Source organism: Patiria miniata, unplaced genomic scaffold, assembly GCF_015706575.1.
Source record: "Patiria miniata isolate m_02_andy unplaced genomic scaffold, ASM1570657v1 HiC_scaffold_9, whole genome shotgun sequence".
In the NCBI taxonomy this organism is placed as follows: Eukaryota; Metazoa; Echinodermata; class Asteroidea; order Valvatida; family Asterinidae; genus Patiria; species Patiria miniata.
The window spans coordinates 3937971-3959967 of NW_024037076.1; the positions used below are offsets into that span (position 1 = coordinate 3937971).

Sequence of the window (21997 nt, forward strand, 5' to 3'; positions counted from 1 at the left end):
ATGGACTTGTGATGAACTTGTGATGGACTTGTGATGGACTTGTGATGGACTTTTGATGGACTTTTGATGGACATGTGATGGACATGTGATGGACATGTGATGAACTTGTGATGGACTTGTGATGGACTTGTGATGGACTTTTGATGGACTTTTGATGGACATGTGATGGACATGTGATGGACATGTGATGGACTTGTGAAGGACTTGTGATCCAGTACCTCGATTTCAGATCTGTACAAAAAGTGACGCTAGTATTTGACAGCATCTTAGGAACGTTTACTTCATCTGCTCGATGATGTCGTTGGCCGCAAGTATCCCAGAATGCACTGCTCCGTTCATGTTTCCTGCCCATGGGGAGACGTGAGTCCCCGCCCAATGCACCCTGTAAATTCAACATATCCGCATTACATTGGATGATTTCAAAGAAGAGGGGGAAAAAAAAAAAATTTGAATGAGAACTAAGGTAATAACCATGTCTTGACAATTGCTTAAACCCACACGCAAGTTTCACAAAGTTGGACGTACGTAATCGGAAAATTTGTCTTTAATTGCTCCAAGATAGTAGTAATAATAATAAATATTAATAATAATAATAATAACAAATATACGTGTAATGGTACCATTAAGGAGACACGTTATCCTAATTTCTTTTCACGAAGGGAGACATCGGTCATTACATAGGCCGACATTTTCATATCTCTCTAGTGTGACAAACCCCCTTTCGAGGCAAAATTTTACTGTCACAACTCGATTATATTTGTTGTTCATGGTCTGATGAGTAAACATACCGAAATTCGTAAAAAAAAAAGGACAAGGGAATATTGGGTTAGGGCATATTTAAGTTTGAAAATTTTTGTGCACAAGTCTATGGGGATATCCAATCCAGGGTAATATTTACCCTGGATTGGACATTTTGGAGACATCCCCATAGACTTGTACACACAATTTTCCAAACTTCAATGTGCTGTAACCCAATATTCCCTTGTCTTTTTTCCACGAATTTCGGTATGTTTACTAATTAGATCACGAGCAACAAAAATACTGGTACATTGACACGTATAACAGGTTCTTATAGAGCGCTTTTAATCATAAGATCAAAGCGCTTTACATCATTATCACCCCTGATCATTGGGCCGATGAAACATTCCAAATACCATCTCAGCTTTCTGGGGAGTATAAAGCTTGATGCTGCCATTTCGGCGCAAGGAAGCTACAAGATACGATTTCCACTTTAAAAAATAACACCAATTTCCAGATACAAATATCAACTGGTTCTTACCTGATTTTTTTCTCATTTTCCTATTTTTCACTTCAACTACCAAAAATGTGGTTCTTTCTCCTGTATTTAATAAATTCCAACAGACCCCTTTAAAAAAATAAAATTCAAGTAACCTTTCTACTTTTTTTTTTATAAGAATACCAATTCATACCTGCCAGATGACTGACTGAAGAATGCAAATTTATCCATGAATTTACTCATTTCTTGAACCCCCTCCTGAGGCTCCCAAACCTGAAACAAGCCAAGCAGTATCCAAAAAAGAAAGAAAGAAAAGGAAATCTAATAAATGTTTTCAGATAAGTTAAAGATCATGTGAAATGCCAATGTGTCCTCTTTCAAATGATACCTTGATTGTGTGTCTATGGCCACGGATGACTGAGCATTTGTGATGCGATCAAGCTAAATGAGTCGTTTGTTGGGAATTTTTATGTGGAGATCATGCCAAAATAGGGCCACTTCATCACATCACTTCATCACATCTCTTGGTGTTCCGACTTTCGATAATTTAATTGAACTAAAGATGTTATCAGCATGCGGTTTTCACAGCAGTAATGCTGAGATTGTGCTCTTTTGAAATCTGTAATAAAAAAAAAATTGACCAGGGTCGACAAACGACTCATGTAGCTGGATCGTATCCCATTTGTTGTTATTCTGTCAATGCATGGTCAAAAACCTGAATACTGGATGGGCTCTAGACCAGACGAGCAAGGTGACCATTTAGCCGATTTTCGGCTAACTTTGACGGATTTTTGGTTAAAAAACAAGTTTGACATAAAATTTGACAGAATGGATTTTTTTGGCAGATTTCTGCAAAAAATGGATATTTGACGGAAAAACAGCAAATTTGAAAAAAAAAATGTTACATTTGTTTAAAAAAGCGTCAATCTTTTCAAGCAAACCCATGCATAGTGCGACAGAATGGCTGGTCTAGATGCCGAGGTTCACTGGGAACCGGGCTTTGTCGTGACGCAACCGTGTTTTGCCTGAAATCTACACAATTTCATAACATCTTTATGTGACTATTGATTGTTTTGAATGTAAATGGAACCTTAATTAAGGCAATACTAAACTTGTGCATGTGATATTGAGTTATAGTGTATTTTGAGTACTTCTGGGGAATTTGGCAGATTTTTGATGAATCTGACAGATTTGTGAATTGCATTTAGCAGAATTTGGCCATGATGACCTTACGGTCACCCTGCAGACGTGTTATTACAGGGGCCCGTTTGCAAACCAGGTCTATATGGTCAATGCCCCTGAAGTGTAGGTCCAAATCCGACAGTTTCGGGTATCTGCAAAGTATATACCATTTCTAAAGTCTATAATACTTACATGATCAGTCTATAATGCTTACATGATCAGTCTTTAATGCTTACATGATCAGTCTATAATGCTTACATGATCAGTCTATAATGCTTACATGGCCAGTCTATAATGCTTACATGGTCAGTCTATAATGCTTACATGGTCAGTCTATAATACTTACATGGTCAGTCTATAATGCTTACATGGTCATGCCTATAATGCTTACATCAGTCTATAATGCTTACATGGTCAGTCTATAATGCTTACATGATCAGTCTATAATGCTTCCATGATCAGTCAATAATGCTTACATGGTCAGCATAATCAATGGCTTGCTCGGCTTGCCGTCCGAAGATCTCAGCCAGCTTGGTCAGCACAACCGCCTTACGTTCATCCATCTGCAAATGTAAGAATTTGTCATTTAAAGCTTTTCAATTTTTCTCACTGATAAATGAAGACTCACCCATTCTGGCCTTAGTGAATGCAACAAATGAGATTGAGAAATGCGTTTGACTTGTGACTGACAATGTTACATTAATAGAGCGCTAGTTCCTCAATCATTCTCCTGAGCGGAGATACTTTGAAGCCATCCTGGGCTCAGACATTCTAAATGCAATATCGACTTGACTAAAACTTTAAATGAATCTTAATTTCTCTGCCACGGAGATCCTTACAGTTTTCAATTTGAACGTCAGATTCTTTAAGTTGCCAGTTGCTAGGGTTCCATTAATCATTAATGGTCTTCGTGTTCAAGTACCCCCTCAACGGTAAGAAAGGGAGAGTTGATGGGGAGACCACTGGGAGCAACATTTGAACGCATTGCCAACGACAACTGACACTCACGCTGCAACGCCATTGGTTTGTGAACATTTCAGAACGGATTTAGTCAATTTTATCACTAAATGATCAAATTATTTATAAGCAGCAAAATTTCCATTGATCTTCTCCTGTTGGTTATATTTATGTGTTGTGCAAAATGTAGGCTAACTCCATGCACACATCTCGATCGCTGTGAATGCATTTCATACTGTACTTTCGTATGAAGAACTTTGTACATGAAACCCTATTGACAAATTTGTGACAAAAGTGAGATCCTGTAAACAGGAGAATAGCCAATCAACAGCCACGAATTTTAACCAATTGCTGAGAAGGCTTGGAGGGGCAACCAGCCAATAAGGATTCTTGTTCTGTGACACTTGGCAAGGCCTGGCTATGGGCCAATGAGACGTAGGGTTGGTTCTTTACATTCTAGAAGTAGAAAGTTTAGGCGGGATGGAAAAGTTGCTGGCCAGTCACTTTTGTCTCAGCCTCTGAAGAAACAACTTGGATAGCAAATTTTACTTCACAATTTTTAATTGCGTGCAAACCAGTACGCGCACACAGTGTGCCCCTCTCACTGGGACACTCGAAAGCGGCGAGCAATACCGGGTAGACTTGAAGTTGACTGAAACTTTAAATGAATCTTGACTTCTCTGCCAAGAGGCCCTTACAGTCTTCAGTTTGTCAGTCACCCACGTTGGATTCCTCATGTTGCCGGTTACTAGGGATCCAAACAGCGCTGCATGGCCATTGGTTGATTCTCCATCCATGACTATGGCGAGAGGCCCTGCCTGGGGAAGTTCCCTGATCTGCGCCAGGATTGACAACAAGCTTATAAAGTGGCCGGAGAATCCTGCGTCCCTCCAAAACGGCTGCAATGAACATAACATACTGTCAATCACATGTTACTCAATGTCCATCACATGCTGATCACATGTCAATCGTGTGCTGACCACAGGTCAATCATGTGCTGATCACTTGTCAGTCATACCTCAATCACATATTGATAGCATGTCAATCACGTGCCAATCACATGTCAATCAGATATGCCAGTCACAAGTCAATCATGTGTCAATCACATGTAAATCATGGGTCAATCACATGTCAATCCCATGCCAATCACAATCTCAATCAGTTGTCAATCACATGCCAATCGCATGTCAATCAATGGGCCTTATTCACGAGTTGGCCATTTTTGTTGAGATCCCTGAATGTATTTCATTAATTGGTAACCATGGTAACTGCATGGAATGGAGCCAGACTTTTTATGCAGGCACAATGCAGCCTTATTTCAGTTACTGTCATTTTTTATTAAATCTGGCTTTAAACATTAGGGAATGTTTCATTACAAATTTTAAATCATTCACTGAAGCAGACTGGAATTTATTATTAATTAACTTGCTTTCATTTCCTTTTGCAAGTTCCAAAAATTAAGATTTTACCTCACTTTCAGTTCAATATGGCCGGCTCGTGAATAAGGCACAATGAAGTCAATCACAAGTCAATAAGTCAACAAGTTAATCACAATTTAAATCACAAGCAAACTTTGTTTTTTTCTTACCTGACTGTAAGTCGCAACAAAACTTATCGATCCCAGGGTGTAAGGAGGTGCAGGCATTTCGATAGCAAACGGTGGAATAAACTCAAGGTCAGCTGTGATTAGAAAACAGACGCACAATAGTATAAATTGATGGAATCTGCCCAAATGTTGGAAATTTGTAGGGCGCCTTATCTCTAAACAGGCTAAAAATACAGGCATATCTCGTGGAATTAGTTCAAAAATTGTTTTTTCCTCCACCCGAAGACACTACTCCCAACTTAGGATTTAATGGGCTTCACAAGCGTGAAAGTACTTTTTCAATTTCAATAAAATTATAGATTAAAAATTGGTCAGGAAAAAAGTAAAATGGGGGATATAGAAAACAACTTTAATAGCACAATAGTGCTTGTGGATGGGGCTTAATTGTGGGTTGAGTTTATGACCACATCCAGCAGGGTCAATCTGTCACTTTGACGTACCAATATTGCTCAGCGGCACTGCAACGACAACATGCTTTGCAGACACCACCTTGCCGCTCTGCGTTCGAACAAGCTCCCTCTCAAGTCTGTCCTCTTGGGCAATACTGACGACTTTCTCCCTAGTGTGGATGTTTTCCTCTTTGATGTGTGCAACGAGTTTCTGGCAAACTTGATACATTCCTCCCTGGACAGAAGAAAAACACAATTGTATTTCATTTTTTGTGAGAAAAAAAAGTAGTTGACCTTGTGGTGCAGTTTTTGGGGAAATTGTATCCCTCATAATTATAAAGTCAGTTGAGAAATTGAGAACTTCTTGCGAAAATGATACAACTAAAACTGGCAGATGTATGTCAAAGCATCACTAGTCATAGTCACAAATCAATCACAGTTTTTTTGTGTCTACCATTCAATATGTGCACTGACGACTGGCAGGACAGACTAAACTTGCGCTCACAGTACCGATGTCGTAGTGCAATTTTCTTCAGATTTGTTGAACAACTAACCTGATGAAGTTTTAGCTCAATGAATGCTGCACATTCGTAGAAAACAATATTCTAGGATCTTGTTTGATCAATTCAAAAGTTGCTAAGTCATGTAAAAAAACACGCCTTTGGACGCATCTTCGAAAATGACCTTTGATTGTTTTCTTCAAAATGACAGCATGCCATAATGAACATTTTCACAGGGAGTTTATTGCCATAACTATTTTTGAACAAAGTATGCGTTTCAACAACAAATTGGTCAGTTACTTTTAGGATATCTGCTAATAATATACTCAGTAGTGTATACAGCTTTTGATGTCGGGGGGGGGGGGGGGGGGGGGTGGGGCAACCAAACATCCGAGCCGAAATGTAGACATGTTTTTTTTCTCCTAAAATGGAAAAACTGACCATTATTATGCATACTGGGAAATATATGCCGATTTTCACGGCGCATTGTAATGGTTTTCGAGCTGGTTTTCTTTTTTGGGGTCGATGTTCGAACTCTCTAACCATTTATGTAAACAGGCTACTTACCGACAAAAATATCTTTCCAAAAATCTGCTAGGGCATACGCCACTGGATATACTATACCTTTTAAAGGGAAAATACAACATTTGCAAATAAAACTACCAAATCATTTTGAAATACCTTGCTGGACTGTTAGTGAATGACAGTGTAAAGCATCCTGTAAAATCATGGCACCTGGTATACTGTCATTTTCAAGAAAAGTGGTATTTTTGTATCAATTTTCAACGCGGCTGGTCGGCCGACCAGCGTTGGAAAAAACTGGCTTTTTTTCAAATACTGGCCCCAATTGACCATCGCTTTTGTTTGCAATTGATTACACACCTATGAACGGGTACAAGCCAGCTAGACTGGTTCCCTGACCTTACAATTCCCCAATGTATGTAAACTGCCCTGTTTCTTCTTATATGGAGTCAGGGAACCAGACTACAGGAAAATGATTGTTTTTCTTGGTTTGTATAGCATTTTCGAACCCAAAACCTCAAAAAGTCAGTGTAACTATATTTGCTATATATTTCCAACCCCCTAATTCCATCCATTTCTGAAAATTACAGCAAAAGCAAATGATGTATATTCCCTTTAAGTCAATGAAGTCATATGCAGTCTAGGCGAAGTTTCGGTTTGTATAAAGCAAAATATGTCCAATGCAAACATCACTTATGAGACAGTCTGGTACACGGAGGACAGTCTGGTACACAGAGGACAGTAGTTTATGGCTTGTGGGTATATACCTTAATCTTGGTGTTATATCCACTCTCTAGTGCCATCAAGCCACCACGTGACTTTATCAAATAAAGGTGTTCCATCACTGAGATATGTGCTGGCGCCCTCTCATGAAATGCCATTACCATCATGTCCATCAGATCAGCACCTCCTATAACAATAATAATAACAATAATAATAATTACTCTTTTCGCCCCAATAGGGTGACTTTCCCATAGACTTGTGCACAAACCTAAACTGTCACCTAACCAAAGTTTACCTTATGTTTTTTCCACGAAATTTAGTATTTATACTAATTGGCCCATGAGGAATCGATCTAGATGGTTAGCGACAGCAAAATTCCTAGTCCTAAGGGTCGTTTTCATAAAAGGGCGACAGTTATTTTGTCGCCTCAATAAGGTGTATCCCCCTATTGTGGACGGAGTTCACAAAACCTGTCGCCCTATTACAGTAATAGTAGTAATAACGCATTTTCACAAGATGCAATGCGCCACTAAGGATAACTCAAGAAGATAAACTTAATAAAGAAAACGTGGAGAGAACAGATAACTCTTCAACCTACCCTGAAAAAGTTGTCAAGGAAATTGATAATTATAATAATTTGGGAGGCTAATCATCCTTATTGGCAGCTGAGAAGCTGAATTGCGAAGGATGCAGCTACAATGTGGTGTTGCCAAAGGCATTGTAAAGGCGCCTTTGGTAGCTGCCATACGACCCATTTATGACCAGGGAGCACAGACAGAGATCGAAAGTGTTGATTATTCCGGAGGGAGGAAAACCAGAGAGCCTGGAGAAAAACCCTTGTGGAACAGGAGCGAACCAATGCACAACTCTTCTCACGTATGGTCCAAGCCCAGAATCGAACCCGGGCCACATTGGTGAGAGGCAAGCGCATTCAGTCATGCGATTTTTCAGTTTCCATAAATTGAGACACTAGTAACGATTTTACAAAGGCCTTTACCGGGGGTTATCTTAAGAAAAGCACCATTTGAGCCCCCCCTTCATGCATATAGAGTTCATAGATCTATTCCCATTTCGATTTCTGTGTTAAATCCCTAAAACTGACCCGTTGTCCAAGCGGTTTTCTTGCAGAAATCCTCCATGCTCGTTCCGTCCAGATCCGCTGCATTAACGGAGAGCTGCGGGTTCTCAAGATTAATAGCGTTAGATGCGGAACCAACCTACATGTAAAAGCGGACAAAACAAGTGTAAAATTTACAGGTACTCTAACAACTTCATGAAACACAGCTCCTATTTATTTTAGCAGCCTGGGCCCCCAACATCGATCTTCAGACCCATCGTTGAACGTCTTGACCGAGGGCAGAAGGTAGATTGGAAACAAAACTACCTCTTGGCATCAGTCAGAACAAAACAATTATTGGAGGTGGTTTTTCTTTTTGGAAGAAAACAACAAAAATTATGATTAAATTATTGAAGAAAGACAAATGTACGTGCGTTAACATTGGAGTATAATTAGCACATTACGGACACACTCTCGCAAAATGTGGTCCGGATGCTTTCTATACAAAAACCTTGTTGGCTCGGGGTTTTGTACGTAAACCTTATCAGTCAGCCGATCACGCTCAATTGACTTCGGCCAAACCGCAGTCCCATCATAAGAAATAAGTTAACAATGTTATCCGGACCATTTTTTCCGAGAGTGTGTCTGTAATGGTTGATGGGCTTTTAAAAAGAACTTTTGCACATGGGAAAGACACTTTGGAAAAATCCAATCAGTTTCAATATGCTTCATGAATTTCTAAATAAACGAGCACATTTTTAACAGTATTTAATTACTATTATTTTTTTGGTGTGGTGGTGGGGGGGGGGGGGAGTGGCTGGCTGGGGGGGGGGTGCCAGACAGAAGATATATCAGAATGGCGCAATAAGACCGACAGCGGGCGCAATAATTTTGATTAGGGTTTCAAACATTTCTACGCGTCCGAGTCGTTAATTTGTATAAAAAGTGCCCCCACAATTTTTTGTAAAAAACGAGACCGTCTAGTTTAAAAATCGATGGAATCGTGCGAATATAGCCGAGGATCATCTCCCTAGCTTTTGGGCTATTATCTAAGAGCAGATTTGATAAAATTAGGGTCCAAAAATGGGTCCTATTTGCAGTAGGGATGCCACTGGTAACTTTGGCAGTATGCAGGCTCAGCATTACCGGCAGGCTTCAAGCATTACGGACACACTCTCACAAAATGTGGTCCGGATGATTTCTATACAAAAACCTCGTTGGCTCGGGGTTTTGTATGTAAACCTTATCAGTCAGCCGATCATGCTCAATTGACTTCGGCCAAACCGCAGTCCCATCATAAGAAATAAGTTAACAATGTTATCCGGACCATTTTTTCCGAGAGTGTGTCTGTAATGCAACAGTGCATTAGCAAAAGTTACTGCAGAAGTTTCCTCACAGTCAATTATTATTCCTCATTTGAGTTTTTGATGAATCAGTTTCACGCACACATTCCTCACTTTGACGGAGCAATATCACACATGTGCATTGCCTACCTTGATAAAAAACGAAACTAAGTCCAGCAGAGCGGTGATTCCAACCGGCATCATGATGGGCCCCAAGACGGATTTTACTTGGCCGTCCAGAAGTTCTAAAGATTTCTTGCCTTCCTCGTACTGCGGGTATTTCTGGATGTCCAACTCTGCTAGGAGGTCGTTGATTTCTTTCTGTTTCCTAACGGAAGGTGGCAAATGGGGATTTGGTGTGCGCTCTGTCGGATTGTTCAACTTTAAGGCGATTCTTAAATGTTATCTTGAGGTGTTTCCAAGATTGTTCAAGTGTGCAAATTTGTTCATACAAATACCAGTACTGTTGAAATGACTCTTGCAATGTGGCGTTTGGCTGTATATCAAAAGTTGGCTGCTGTATATCTTGCCTTTTTTGAAAATCAAAACGTTCGATACAAATAATCTTTGAGAGGGGTTTAACCACCCACGCGACAGGCTCTCAACCAATAGGGATAGGTAAACTGTCACAGGTGTGTATGGCTAACTGCATACTCCCCAGGGAGCTGAGATGGTATTTGGAATGTTTCATGTGCCCAATGAGCAGGGGTAATAATGATGTAGCGCCTTAGGCACCAGTCCTGGTGGATATGTGCGCTTTATAAATATCCACTATTATTATTACTTAAAATTACATCCATATACTCTTCACCAAATGTGATGTTATTTTTTTGCGTAATAAATTTTCAACTTGCATATTGTAATCCAACCAAAACCCTAGCCTTTTGTTTTGCGTAAGGTCCTGCAAGTGACTGGAAAAATAGTTTTAAAGCTACAGTCCATCATTTGTAATTTGTGCATTTTTTTCGTTTGAAGCAACAAAAGAGTTCAAAATCTAATAAAGGATACTGAGCAACTAACCTAATGAAGTTTCAGCTAAGCTTCAGCTGTACATTCCGAGAAAAACAGCATTCTAAGATCTCAATTTCAAATCAAAGTTACTGAATCATGTTTTGAATTGCAGCTATATGCGACGCAGCGCACTGATCCGACGAATTATAACAACCGCGCGGGGATTTGCGTCGTTCCAATACTTGTGCGCGCTGCGCTGAATAACAAAACGAACTACTAATTTTAATTTTCCTACGGTGCTTCTTAAGAATCACCGTTGGAAATGCCTTCTTTCGTTGATTACTTCAAAATGACAGCTTCCCAGAAAGAATAATTTCACAGGGAGTTTAGTTCCCTTACTATCTTTCAACCAAGTTTGTTTTTCAACAATAATTACGCCAGTTACTTTTCGGATGGCTGAAAGTGATTGGGAAAAATAGTTTTAACTTTAACAGATCCCACTTGCGAGCAGACTGGCTCACGGTCTATATGCATTATTGATACTGATTGTGCAGTTGTGGGGCAGGAACCAGACTATACATCACGAAACTGGAATTACTGTTGGGCCGCACTAGTGATTCGCAATTTGTGGGCGGATTCTTTTTTGGTCGTTGTTTCATTAATAAACCAATAACTTTTATATTGCAAAAAAAAAAATAACAATTTAAAAAAGGAATATATTTTTATGGCGTGAAACTCGAAAATACAATGGGGAATCATTTTTAAAGAAAGGAGCTTTTAACTTACTCTGGAATATGGTAAGCTCCAAGATCAAATTGGTCTGTCTCACCGTTCGCACATTTTAGAGTCTTCGTAAGTATTTCCCCGCCAATACGATCTGTCAGTGGGAAAAAGTAACATCGAATGCCTTTTTATTTCTACATGTAGGAGTTCAACCAGGGCGCACAGTATTAAAAGGGATTTTCCTTTTACCTACTTGTGCATGTGATAATCCTTACAAACAACATGGCACATAATATGACAAGAGTACAAATGAATTTGATGGAAACTTAATCTGCAGGTATCTCATCCTTTTAGTCCTATTTTAAACCCTTTCAGCATCATAAACATGTCAAAATACTAAAGAAGTTGCACAAATGAAGGATAATTGCACAGTACGCTGACAGTAAAATGCGGTTTCACTGCTTGAAGTACTTGTGTACAGGATGACATATGACTACTTTTATGACTACTTGACTACATAATTGGCATTTTTTCAGCAACCCAAAGTGCTATTTTCATGATATTTTTCAGTATTTGAAAGAAAAAGCTCTCAGCTTTACTCTGATGCCCCAAAACATAAAAATCCACTGATCCCCCTTTTTTTTAAGGCAAAGGGATGCACTTTTGGGGTCACCCTGTGCTGGTAAATGTGGGCCAAGTAAAATGCAAAGATGCTTAAATAATATTCATAAATACCTCAGACAGTTTAGCTATTCCTATTGGTCGAGAGCCCGTCACGTGGCCGGTCTTAAACGGATGATAAAGACATGGCTAGCTGGTCTTAAACACTTTTCCAGTGTCACAATAAAATGTGGACTCCTAAAAATCCAGTGCCTCTTACCGTTTCATTGGTTGAACGTTCACAATCCTCACGTAGGCATGCGCAACACTACAAGCGAGTCAGAATTTTATAGTTCTAAATTCAAAACGCAACGCCCCAGGTGCGTTCTGCGTGACATCGCGCAGAACATGTTACGCGCGTGTCAATCTCCATAAAAGGGTTGTTTACATCTTACTCGCCAGCTGAACACTCCATTATTTTGCTAGAGGGATGTTTCAAAAAGCATGAAGTGAACTTGTTGAACAAAATCGGGATTTTTTGAACGAATTATTTGATATTTTTTTACGGATAAGGTATTTATGAATGGGAATAAATATGTGCTCGGTCGGTATTTATCACTCTGTTTAATACCGCTTAGAGTCTGGGTGCTGATAATTACCCTCGCCTCCGGCTCGGGTAATTATCAGCACCCAGACTCTAAGCGGTATTAAACGAGTGATAAAAACCTCCAGAGCACACATTTATTCCCTTAATAATAATAATTAATAATTTGGGAGGCTAATCATCCTTACTCGCAGCTGGTATGCTGAATTGCGAAGGACGTGGTCGGGCCGCTGGCACGTAAAGGCGCCTATGGCTGCCGGCCACATCGACCCATATATGACCACGGAGCACAGCCTGAGATCGAAAGTGTTTGATTTTTCCGGAGGGAGGAAAACCGGAGGGCCCGGAGAAAGACCCACGTGGCACAGGAGAGAACCAACGCACAACTCTACTCACATGCGATCCGCGGCCAGGATTCGAACCGTGGTCACCTTGGTGAGAGGCGAGCGCTTTACGCACAAGCCACCCATGCCAAGCAGCCTAATATTTAGGCTGCTTGGCAGTTGCCTGACAGCATGACTTCACAGGGTACATCATGCTTCGTGATGACTCGCGAGAGCTATTGTGAAGTGACGTGATGAAGTGGCCCTATTTCGGCCTGAATCTCCAAATGAAAGTTTGTGACAAACGACTCATTGAGCTTGATCGCATCACATACATGCAGTGCATACGAGATCCATTTGCTGGAAGTATGGTATCACGTGACCACAACATCCAACTGGTTAACATATCGAAGGGCATATGAAATGCTGATGTTGGATACTTTTTAAGAAATTTAAAGATGTCTGCTTGCACAACTTTTTGGGGTCCGCTCATAAGTCCGACGCCTCATAGGTCCGACGCCTCATTAGTCCGACAAAATCGCATCCCCTAACCAAATAAAGGCCCATAAGTCCGACGCCTCATAGCTCCGACGCCTCATAGCTCCGACGCCTCCTAAGTCCAACAAATTAAAAGCCTCGTTTTTCTGTTGTTGGACTTATGAGGCGTCGGACTTATGAGGCGTCGGACCTATGAGGCGGAATAAATAAATTTTATGCCTCATAAGTCCGACGCCTCATAAGTCCGAATTTTCGGAATTATGAGGCGTCAGACCTATGAGGCGTCGGAATTATGATACGGCCCCAACTTTTTGGGGGTCACCCTGTAGTTTATGAGTAAGGAGTTTAGAGTCTTGAGAGTACAGATTGTCCTCACCACTGGCTTCGAGAATCCTGACGTCCAAATTGCTGTCGTGCTTGAGAAGGGTGTACGCTGCAGTCAGGCCTGATAAGCCGGCCCCAACAATGACGACATCACAGTCAAAGTCACGTCCTGTGTACGCCATCAATCAAACTGTCAAAACTTCTTATTCAGTGACAATTTAAAAGTGTCCTCCTGTAGGATAACGAAAAGTTTTCACTTGAATGGACTAACTCAATACCTGGTAAAACAAACAAGCCCATGATTAATTCAGCGCAGTGGCGCACCCAAGATTTAGCTGGGGGGGGGGCTCACCCTTTTTTTTTCAATTTTTTTTTAAGTTAAATTTTTTCAAAACATTTTGCCCAACATTTTTGGCCGCACAGATTTTTTTTGTTTTTTTTTTGTTTTTTTACTATTTTGACGGTCGTGACGCCACTTTCACCCCGATTATATTGACTCGAAAATAGGCCACATACATATCACCAAGGTCAAATCGGGGGAATAGCCATAAAGTCATAGAGCGACGCATAAGTGCAATGCAAGACTTTCATTCTCTGTTGCCAGTGGACTGTTCCTGACTCCTTTATTCTACCTAAACGCCGCAAAAAAAAGTCCACACTCGTTGGAGGGTCATAATTTTGAATCTAAAGACTGTTAAGATTGACAATGGTTTATGAAAAATGAGGCAGTTTGAAAAGTTTTGCAAATTTAAAGAGTACACGAGTGGAAATTGCTGCGTGACAATGTCACACTGCCCGAAACGAACGGCAGGGAATACCGATTGCACAGTGCTTGCAAGCACACGAATTGAATTACCCACGCTTTGCTCGGGCACTGCGCAGTCGATAGGGGCCAATTACGGGCATGTGTGGTTACACGTAGCAATTTCTCCGCACGCCATCTTTAAATTTGCAACTTTTCAATCTGCATTTTTATTCATAAACTGTCAATCTTGGCCGATTTACAGTCTTTGGAAGCAAACGGGGTATCGAAATGTAGCTAACAACATTCCCAAAGGTGTATGTACATGACGTCATCATAAGACGATCAGATTCAAAATTATGACACCTCCAATGAGTGTGGACTTTAATTGCGGCGTTTACTACAGTACATACTTACAGTGATAAACATCAACACACAACATCGAACAAAGTCATGTCAAAATTCCAAAGATCTTTCCCATTTTATAGGAAAAATCCCTCATAGAACCATGTACAAAGCCATTGCAGTACAGTTGTGCAATCCCAGTGCAATCCAATGATGTAATATTACCCTTTAAGGAAACAGGCAATAGGACTTTTATGACTTAGGCCAAACAAAAATAATGGCGTGTCTGATGACATGACTCGAACTGTCAAAACTGCTTATTCAATCAAAATAGTAGCAGTGTGCTTTCAAACCACATTTCTGTAAGAGAATACAAAGTTGTTTATTTAACTCACAACAACTAAAAAAAGGCAGTGGCTATTTGGCCGCTGTACCACTCTACTGTACAATGCACCACTGGTCACTTGAACTTTCGACTTTACAATTACAGTTTACAATAAGATAAAATCCCAACCATTTTCAGTCTGACAATATTGAAAACACAACTCAAAGTCCGCACCTACCTGCATGCCCTGACAAGTTTCTGAAACTTGTTTATTTGCTTAGCTGTCTTGCACCCTCTAGCGTCTTTTCCAGGGTAAAACAAATAAAACTTTTTCTCCAACACGAGAGGTCGCTCTCGTGGTTGGCTGTGGCTATAAGGCTGTAAATGGGCGATCAAACAAAAAATAATATTTGTAGGGGAAAAAAATAGAAGATCGCACCACTTTATGTGAAGATCAGTTGCTTAAGGGCGAGGTTAATTTCGCACTTCTGCTGCTGATACATTTCTGGACAAATTTAAGGTTTTAAAGGAATTGGTTCTTTTTTTTGTTTAGTTTGTTTTGTTATGTTTATTATTAACTTATTTTTTGGTGTTTTAATAATAACAATAGTCAGCAGCATTTCCAGCGTTTGATGCAGAGTTGTAATGACTCGAGTCAATGACTCGACTCGAGTCCGACTCGACTCACAATTTTTGGTGACTCGACACGACTCGAGTCCCTAAGGGTAAATAACTCGACTCGACTCGAGTCACTGCGAGCAAATGACTTGACTCGACTCGAGTCCCTCATCAGAAGACTCGATTCGACTCAAGCGAAGGCTAATAAGACTCGAGTCCCAAAAATAAAAGCACAACTTTGCGAAAAGTATTTGCAATGACTTACGGTGCAAAATTTATGCTCACTTCGCTTTGCAAATTAGTCATGTATATTAAAATATACAACGTGTCACAGTCCCACCTCATGGTTCTAGAACGCACAAAATACTATCCAGGAACCAGATTTTTAAACACATTTTCTAATGCGCAGTTTCATCATTGGCTTTAGGCGATTTCTTATAAAGCTCCTGGATTCGAACGCAGGTGGCTAAACTTATGGCTTCCTTTTATAAATGTTGGTATATAGTGTTCAAATATTCGTGACTCGAATTGACTCGAGCTAAATATTTGACTCGACTCGACTTGACTCGACCTTTGGACCTAATGACTCGACTCGACTCGAGTCACTTCTTTAAAATGACTCGACTCGACTCGACTCGAGTCACTTCTTTAAAATGACTCGACTTGAGTCACAAAAATCAGTGACTCGTTACAACTCTGGTTTGATGTCAGGAGGGGGGGGGGGGGGGGGGGCGGAATGCTGGCAAATACAAAAGTCTTAGGCTTTCCAAAACGTACGTACTGCCACTTTTTGTTGCTGACATTTTTGACGCATTGTAATATTTTTTGGCTTGGTTTTCTATATTTGTCGTTCATGTCAGACCTCTCTATACCATTTGTGGAAATAGATATAAAAAAAATAAATAAATAAAATAAATCAGCCAGGGGGAGGGGAAGTCCCCCCCCCCAACCCCACTGGATACGCCGCTGACAACCGCTAGTTGCTTAAATTTATTTTAAAAAAAATTAAAATGAACATTTAAGTCTGTTTCAGAGGATATTAAAGATTAATCTGTGGATTGAAGGCGTTTCAAGTGACTGACGTTCTTAAGAGAAAAAAAACTGCCATGATCAGTGCATGGCTAATTGAGGGCACGTGCCCCCCCCCCCCCCCCCCCCCCACCGGCCTGTGCCCCCCCCCCCCCTTCTTCAACACATTTGCCATGTACTTGAGTACATGAGTGGAAATTGCTGCGTGACAATGTCACACTGCCCGAAACGAACGGCAGGGAATACCGATTGCACAGTGCTTGCAAGCACACGAATTGAATTACCCACGCTTTGTTCGGGCACTGCGCAGTCGATAGGGGCCAATTACGGGCATGTGTGGTTACACTTAGCAATTTCTCCACACGCCATCTTTAAATTTGCAACTTTTCAAACTGCATTTTTATTCATAAACTGTCAATCTTGGCCGATTTACAGTCTTTGGAAGCAAACGGGGTATCGAAATGTAGCTAACAACATTCCCAAAGGTGTATATAAATGACGTCATCATAAGACGATCAGATTCAAAATTATGACACCTCCATTGAGTGTGGACTTTAATTGCGGCGTTTACTACAGTACATACTTACAGTGATGAACATCAACACACAACGTACATCGAACAAAGTCATGTCAAAATTCCAAAGATCTTTCCCATTTTATAGAAAAAATCCCTCATAGAACCATGTACAAAGTCATTACAGTACTGTGGCGTCCGTGCCGGTCGGCCGCCAGAGGGCACCAGCACGGTTCCAAGGTGGAGCCGCGCAGTGGAGCCCCTGGTGGCCAGCCAGGGAGGCCCGTTCTTCCGGGCGGCGCATGCGCAGTAGTATTGTTGTTGCCTCGTTGCTGAAGAGAATAGTTGTGTTTTGCGGTGTACCTTTTTTGAGGAATAAACAGCCTAGAGCCAGCAGAAACGAGTATAGTGCTAGTGCTAGGCCCTACATGGAAGCGCCACTCGGTGCTTACATGGATACGACTGGTGTGGCCTCCCATTCGGGGCGCCCCCAGGCTGGATTTGCCCATATAGCGGGGGCGGGAAACCGTCCGAGCACGCATCAGGCGGCACATCCGGGCGTGGATCTCCCCCAGCAGTACTTTCATCCCCACTATCGCAGTACGGCGAGTCCTGACCTCCACTCGGAGCAGGCCCGCACTGCACGACTCTATGGGACGGAGCCGGTGGACTTGCTCCGCACGGGAGTCTTTGGGGCAGAGCCGACAGAGTTGCTCTGCACGGGAGTTTATGGGGCGGAGCCGACAGAGTCGCTCCGCGCACAAGTCAATGGAGTGGAGCCCGTGGAGTTGCTCTGCACACGAGTCAATGGACGGGAGCCCATAGAGTTGCTCCGCACGCGAGTCAATGTGGCGGAGCAGACAGAGTTGCTCCGCACGGACGTCTATGGCACGGAGCCGGCAAGGTTGCTCCGCACGGGAGTCAATGGGGCAGAGCTGCTCCGCACACAAGTCAATGGTGCGGAGCCGACAAGGTTGCTCCGCACGGGAGTTAATGGGGCGGAGCCGACAGAGTTGCTCCGCACACGAGTCAATGGAGTGGAACCCGTGGAGTTGCTCCGCACACAAGTCAATGGACGGGAGTCCGTAGAGTTGCTCCGCGCACGAGTCAATGGAGTGGAGCCCGTGGAGTTGCTCCGCACACGAGTCAATGGGGCGGAGCCGACAGATTCGCTCCTCACGGACGTCTATGGCGCGGAGCCGGCAGGGTTGCTCCGCACGGACATCTATGGTGTGGAGCCGGCAAGGTTGCTCCGCACGGGAGTCAATGGGGCAGAGCTGCTCCGCACACAAGTCAATGGTGCGGAGCCGACGAGGTTGTTCTGCACGGGAGTTTATGGGGCAGAGCCGACAGAGTTGCTCCGCACACGAGTCAATGGAGTGGAACCCGTGGAGTTGCTCCGCACACGAGTCAATGGACGGGAGTCCGTAGAGTTGCTCCGCACACGAGTCAATGGGGCGGAGCCGACAGAGTTGCTTCGCACGGACGTCTATGGCGCGGAGCCGGCAGGGTTGCTCCGCACGGACGTCTATGGCGCGGAGCCGGCAAGGTTGCTCTGCACGGGAGTCAATGGGGAAGAGCTGCTCCGCACACAAGTCAATGGTGCAGAGCCGACGAGGTTGCTCCGCACGGGAGTCAATGGGGCAGAGTTGCTCCGCACACAAGCCAATGGGGCGGAGCCGGCACGGTTGCTCCGCACACAAGCCAACGGAGCGGAATCGACCCGGCTGCTCGGCCGTACACCACTGCAATTTGGGGATCCCATGGGACGTCACCACCCGGTGCTCCCAGGGGGGACCGACCCAGTTTCTGCCGTTACGGGACGGTAGGCTGTAGGCGATGTTTGGGCGGCCCCTAAACAGACGGGGGAAAGCGCTACCCCAGTGCCAGTCAAGCGGGGAACTGCGACGCCTGATCACCTCGGGCCGGGGGGTCGGAGACCACTGATGCTCCCCAACAGGTTTGACGGGATCTCGTCGTGGTAGGACTACTTGATCCATTTCGAGAGTGTGGCAGCAGTCAATCAGTGGAGTGAGGCGGAGAAGGCGATGTTCCTTGCATCTCACCTAAAGGGTGCGGCTCAGGAGGCATTGGCGGATATGACACCGGAGGCACGGAAGGAATATTCCTCCATCTTGGAAAACTTCAAGCAACGTTTCGGCGTGACAGCACAGATTCCGCTACACCGGGCACAGCTGTCTATGCGTACGAATGACCGGGACGAGTCACTTGGTAGCCTAGGACAATCAATCCGACGATTGGTCTTGAAGAGCTACCCGAAGTTGCCCACGCAGGCCCGTGAGGATTTGGCGGTTGAGGCTTTCCGCAATGCCCTGGGAGAAGAACAGCTGCAGCATCACATCTTCTCCAGGAAAGCGACGACTTTGACCGAGGCAGTCACTCTCGCGACCGAAATGGAAGCATTTCTGGAGTCGCAAGGGCAGAACAGAAAAAGGAAACCGATGGCTAGGGACGTGAGGTCGGTAGCCCAGCCTCCTCCACCCCCTGCCAAGGAACCCAAATCGGCCCCCCCGGGCCGTGTATTCACCAGGTGCGCGTGCCCAGGTGGAGTGCTATGGGTGCCACGAATTTGGACACATCAGACGGTACTGCCCCCATCAGAAATGGCAGTCTGCCTCCTTCCAGCCACGACCACAGAAAGAGGAAACACCGAAACGTCCTGTGCCGGAGCCGGCTGTTCGGGCCAGACCGGCCTCGGGTGGGACGTCTAAGGTGAATTACGTGGCGGGGAGGATCGCGGGAAAACCAGTGCGTTGCCTCCTAGACACCGGAGCAACAGTGAGTCTGATCTCGGAGCGAATCTACAACGCCTGGCCCGGTGCCGAGAGACCGAACCTCCTTCCGTCATCTCCAGCTCTGAGGATGGCACCGGCAGCCCCATGCCGACAAGAGGGGGGGGGGGGGGGGCAACTTCGACCTACAAGTGGGGGATCTGCATGCATACCACACCTTTACCGTGGCCGATATCGAGCTAGACGTGATACTCGGAATTGATTTCTTGTCAAAGTATCACTGCGAATGACGATGGGGAGACAACGCTGTCATCATTAATGGGAAGGCAGTCCCCTTGGGAGGTGTTACGCACAAACCCATGGTGGCGAGAGTGCAGGTGACAGAGAACATGATAATCCCAGCTGGTCACGAGGCGATCCTCACGGGGGAGATAAAGACTGAACCACGGATGGGAGTCGGGATGGTTTACCCCAGCTTGGAGGCTACGGACCATTGCCGGGTCGCGGTCGCTACCGGCCTGGTTGACACAAACAATGGAACCGTTCCGGTTCGGGTTTTCAACCCGACGACCGACCCTGTAACGGTCTACAAAGGCAGCCGCTGGGCTCTCTTCTCACCGATGGAGGGTCTGGATGTGATTGAGCTGGAGGACGGGCAACAAGGATCTGCCGTCAACCACCTCCCTTTGGGTGACACCGGACAGAGGACGGATGCCCAGAGAGAGGTACCGCCCCATCTGCAAGACCTCCTGGAGCGAGGAGCCGGGAACCTTGACCGGTTTGAACATTCCCGACTGGCTGAAATGCTGACGGAATTCGCTGGAGCATTCACCGGCCCGGACGGCAAACTTGGTCGGACCGAACTGACCCGACACACAATAAATACAGGGACAGCAACGCCTATACGTCAACCGCCGAGAAGATTGCCGATACATAAACGGCAAGAGGCCGACCGGCAGGTAAAACAGATGCTGCAGGACGGCGTGGTCGAGCCCTCCCACAGCCCTTGGTCATCCCCGGTGGTGCTGGTCCGGAAGAAGGATGGGTCTGTCCGGTTCTGTGTCGACTACCGGAGAGTCAATGAGGTGACGATGAAGGACGCCTACCCCATCCCCAGAATCGAGGACAATCTTGACGCTTTGAGCAGGGCGAAGTGGTTCAGCACCCTTGATCTGGCCAGTGGCTACTGGCAAGTCGTCATGAACGAGGGTGACCGGGAGAAGACGGCTTTTGGGATGCAGAACGGCCTGTACCAGTTCACCGTGATGCCCTTTGGCCTTTGCAACGCTCCTGCGACATTTGAGCATCTGATGGAGTAAGTGTTGAGGGGGTTGCAGTGGCAGGTGGCGGTAATCTACCTTGATGACGTGATCATGTGGGGGGCAGACTTCGAGGAACACCACAAGCAGCTGACCACGGTCCTGGAGCAATTCCGAGCCTGAAGCTCAAACCGAAGAAATGCGATCTCTTCAAGACGGAGGTGTCCTTCTTGGGTCACCTCGTGTCGGCCAAGGGAATAGGACGGATCCGGAAAAGGTCGCGGCCATCAGGAACTGGTCGCAACCAGCAAACCTGACTCAAGTACGGAGTTTCCTGGGCCTCGCATCCTACTACAAGCGCTTCATTGCAAACTTCGCCGAGATTGCTCGCCCCCTCCATGCCCTTACCACCAAGAGCCAAATGGCGTTCTCCTGGTCGAGTGCTGGCCAGTCAGCATTGGAGCACCTCAAGGACGCATTGACCACAGCACCCGTGTTGTGTTATCCGAATACGACACATCGCTACGTCCTGGACACAGATGCCAGCTACTGCACCATCGGAGCAGTGCTGTCGCAGACGATGGTGAACGAGTGGTTGCCTATGGCAGCCGCACCCTGTCTAAGGCCGAACGCAACTACTGTACCACTCGGAGAGAGTTGCTGGCCTTGGTCTATTACGTTCACTATTTCAAACATTACCTTCTTGGTAAACATTTCCTGCTCAGAACAGATCACGGGTCGCTGCGATGGCTGTTCAACTTCCGCGAACCCGAGGGGCAGACGGCCAGGTGGATTCAGAGGCTGGGGTGCTACGAGTTCGATGTGGAACATCGGGCGGGTAGGAAGCACACGAACGCCGACGCCGTCTCTAGA

General features: G+C 44.4%; 1 protein-coding gene across 1 annotated transcript in view; it reads right to left on the reverse strand.

Moving 5' to 3' along the window:
- Positions 1 to 160: 160 nt before the first annotated feature.
- The window catches only part of LOC119720245 (probable flavin-containing monoamine oxidase A), a 26856-nt gene continuing 5019 nt past the window's right edge, over positions 161 to 21997 (reverse strand). Inside the window, exons 2-12 of the mRNA XM_038189865.1 lie at positions 13592 to 13771; positions 11254 to 11344; positions 9667 to 9844; positions 8219 to 8333; positions 7161 to 7303; positions 5423 to 5606; positions 4965 to 5056; positions 4075 to 4275; positions 2896 to 2982; positions 1431 to 1510; positions 161 to 382 (exon numbers count right to left, since the gene is read on the reverse strand). Of these exons, the coding sequence (XP_038045793.1) occupies positions 277 to 382; positions 1431 to 1510; positions 2896 to 2982; positions 4075 to 4275; positions 4965 to 5056; positions 5423 to 5606; positions 7161 to 7303; positions 8219 to 8333; positions 9667 to 9844; positions 11254 to 11344; positions 13592 to 13721 (1407 nt within the window). The 5' untranslated portion in view covers positions 13722 to 13771 and the 3' untranslated portion in view covers positions 161 to 276. The remainder of the gene's footprint in view (positions 383 to 1430; positions 1511 to 2895; positions 2983 to 4074; positions 4276 to 4964; positions 5057 to 5422; positions 5607 to 7160; positions 7304 to 8218; positions 8334 to 9666; positions 9845 to 11253; positions 11345 to 13591; positions 13772 to 21997) is intronic.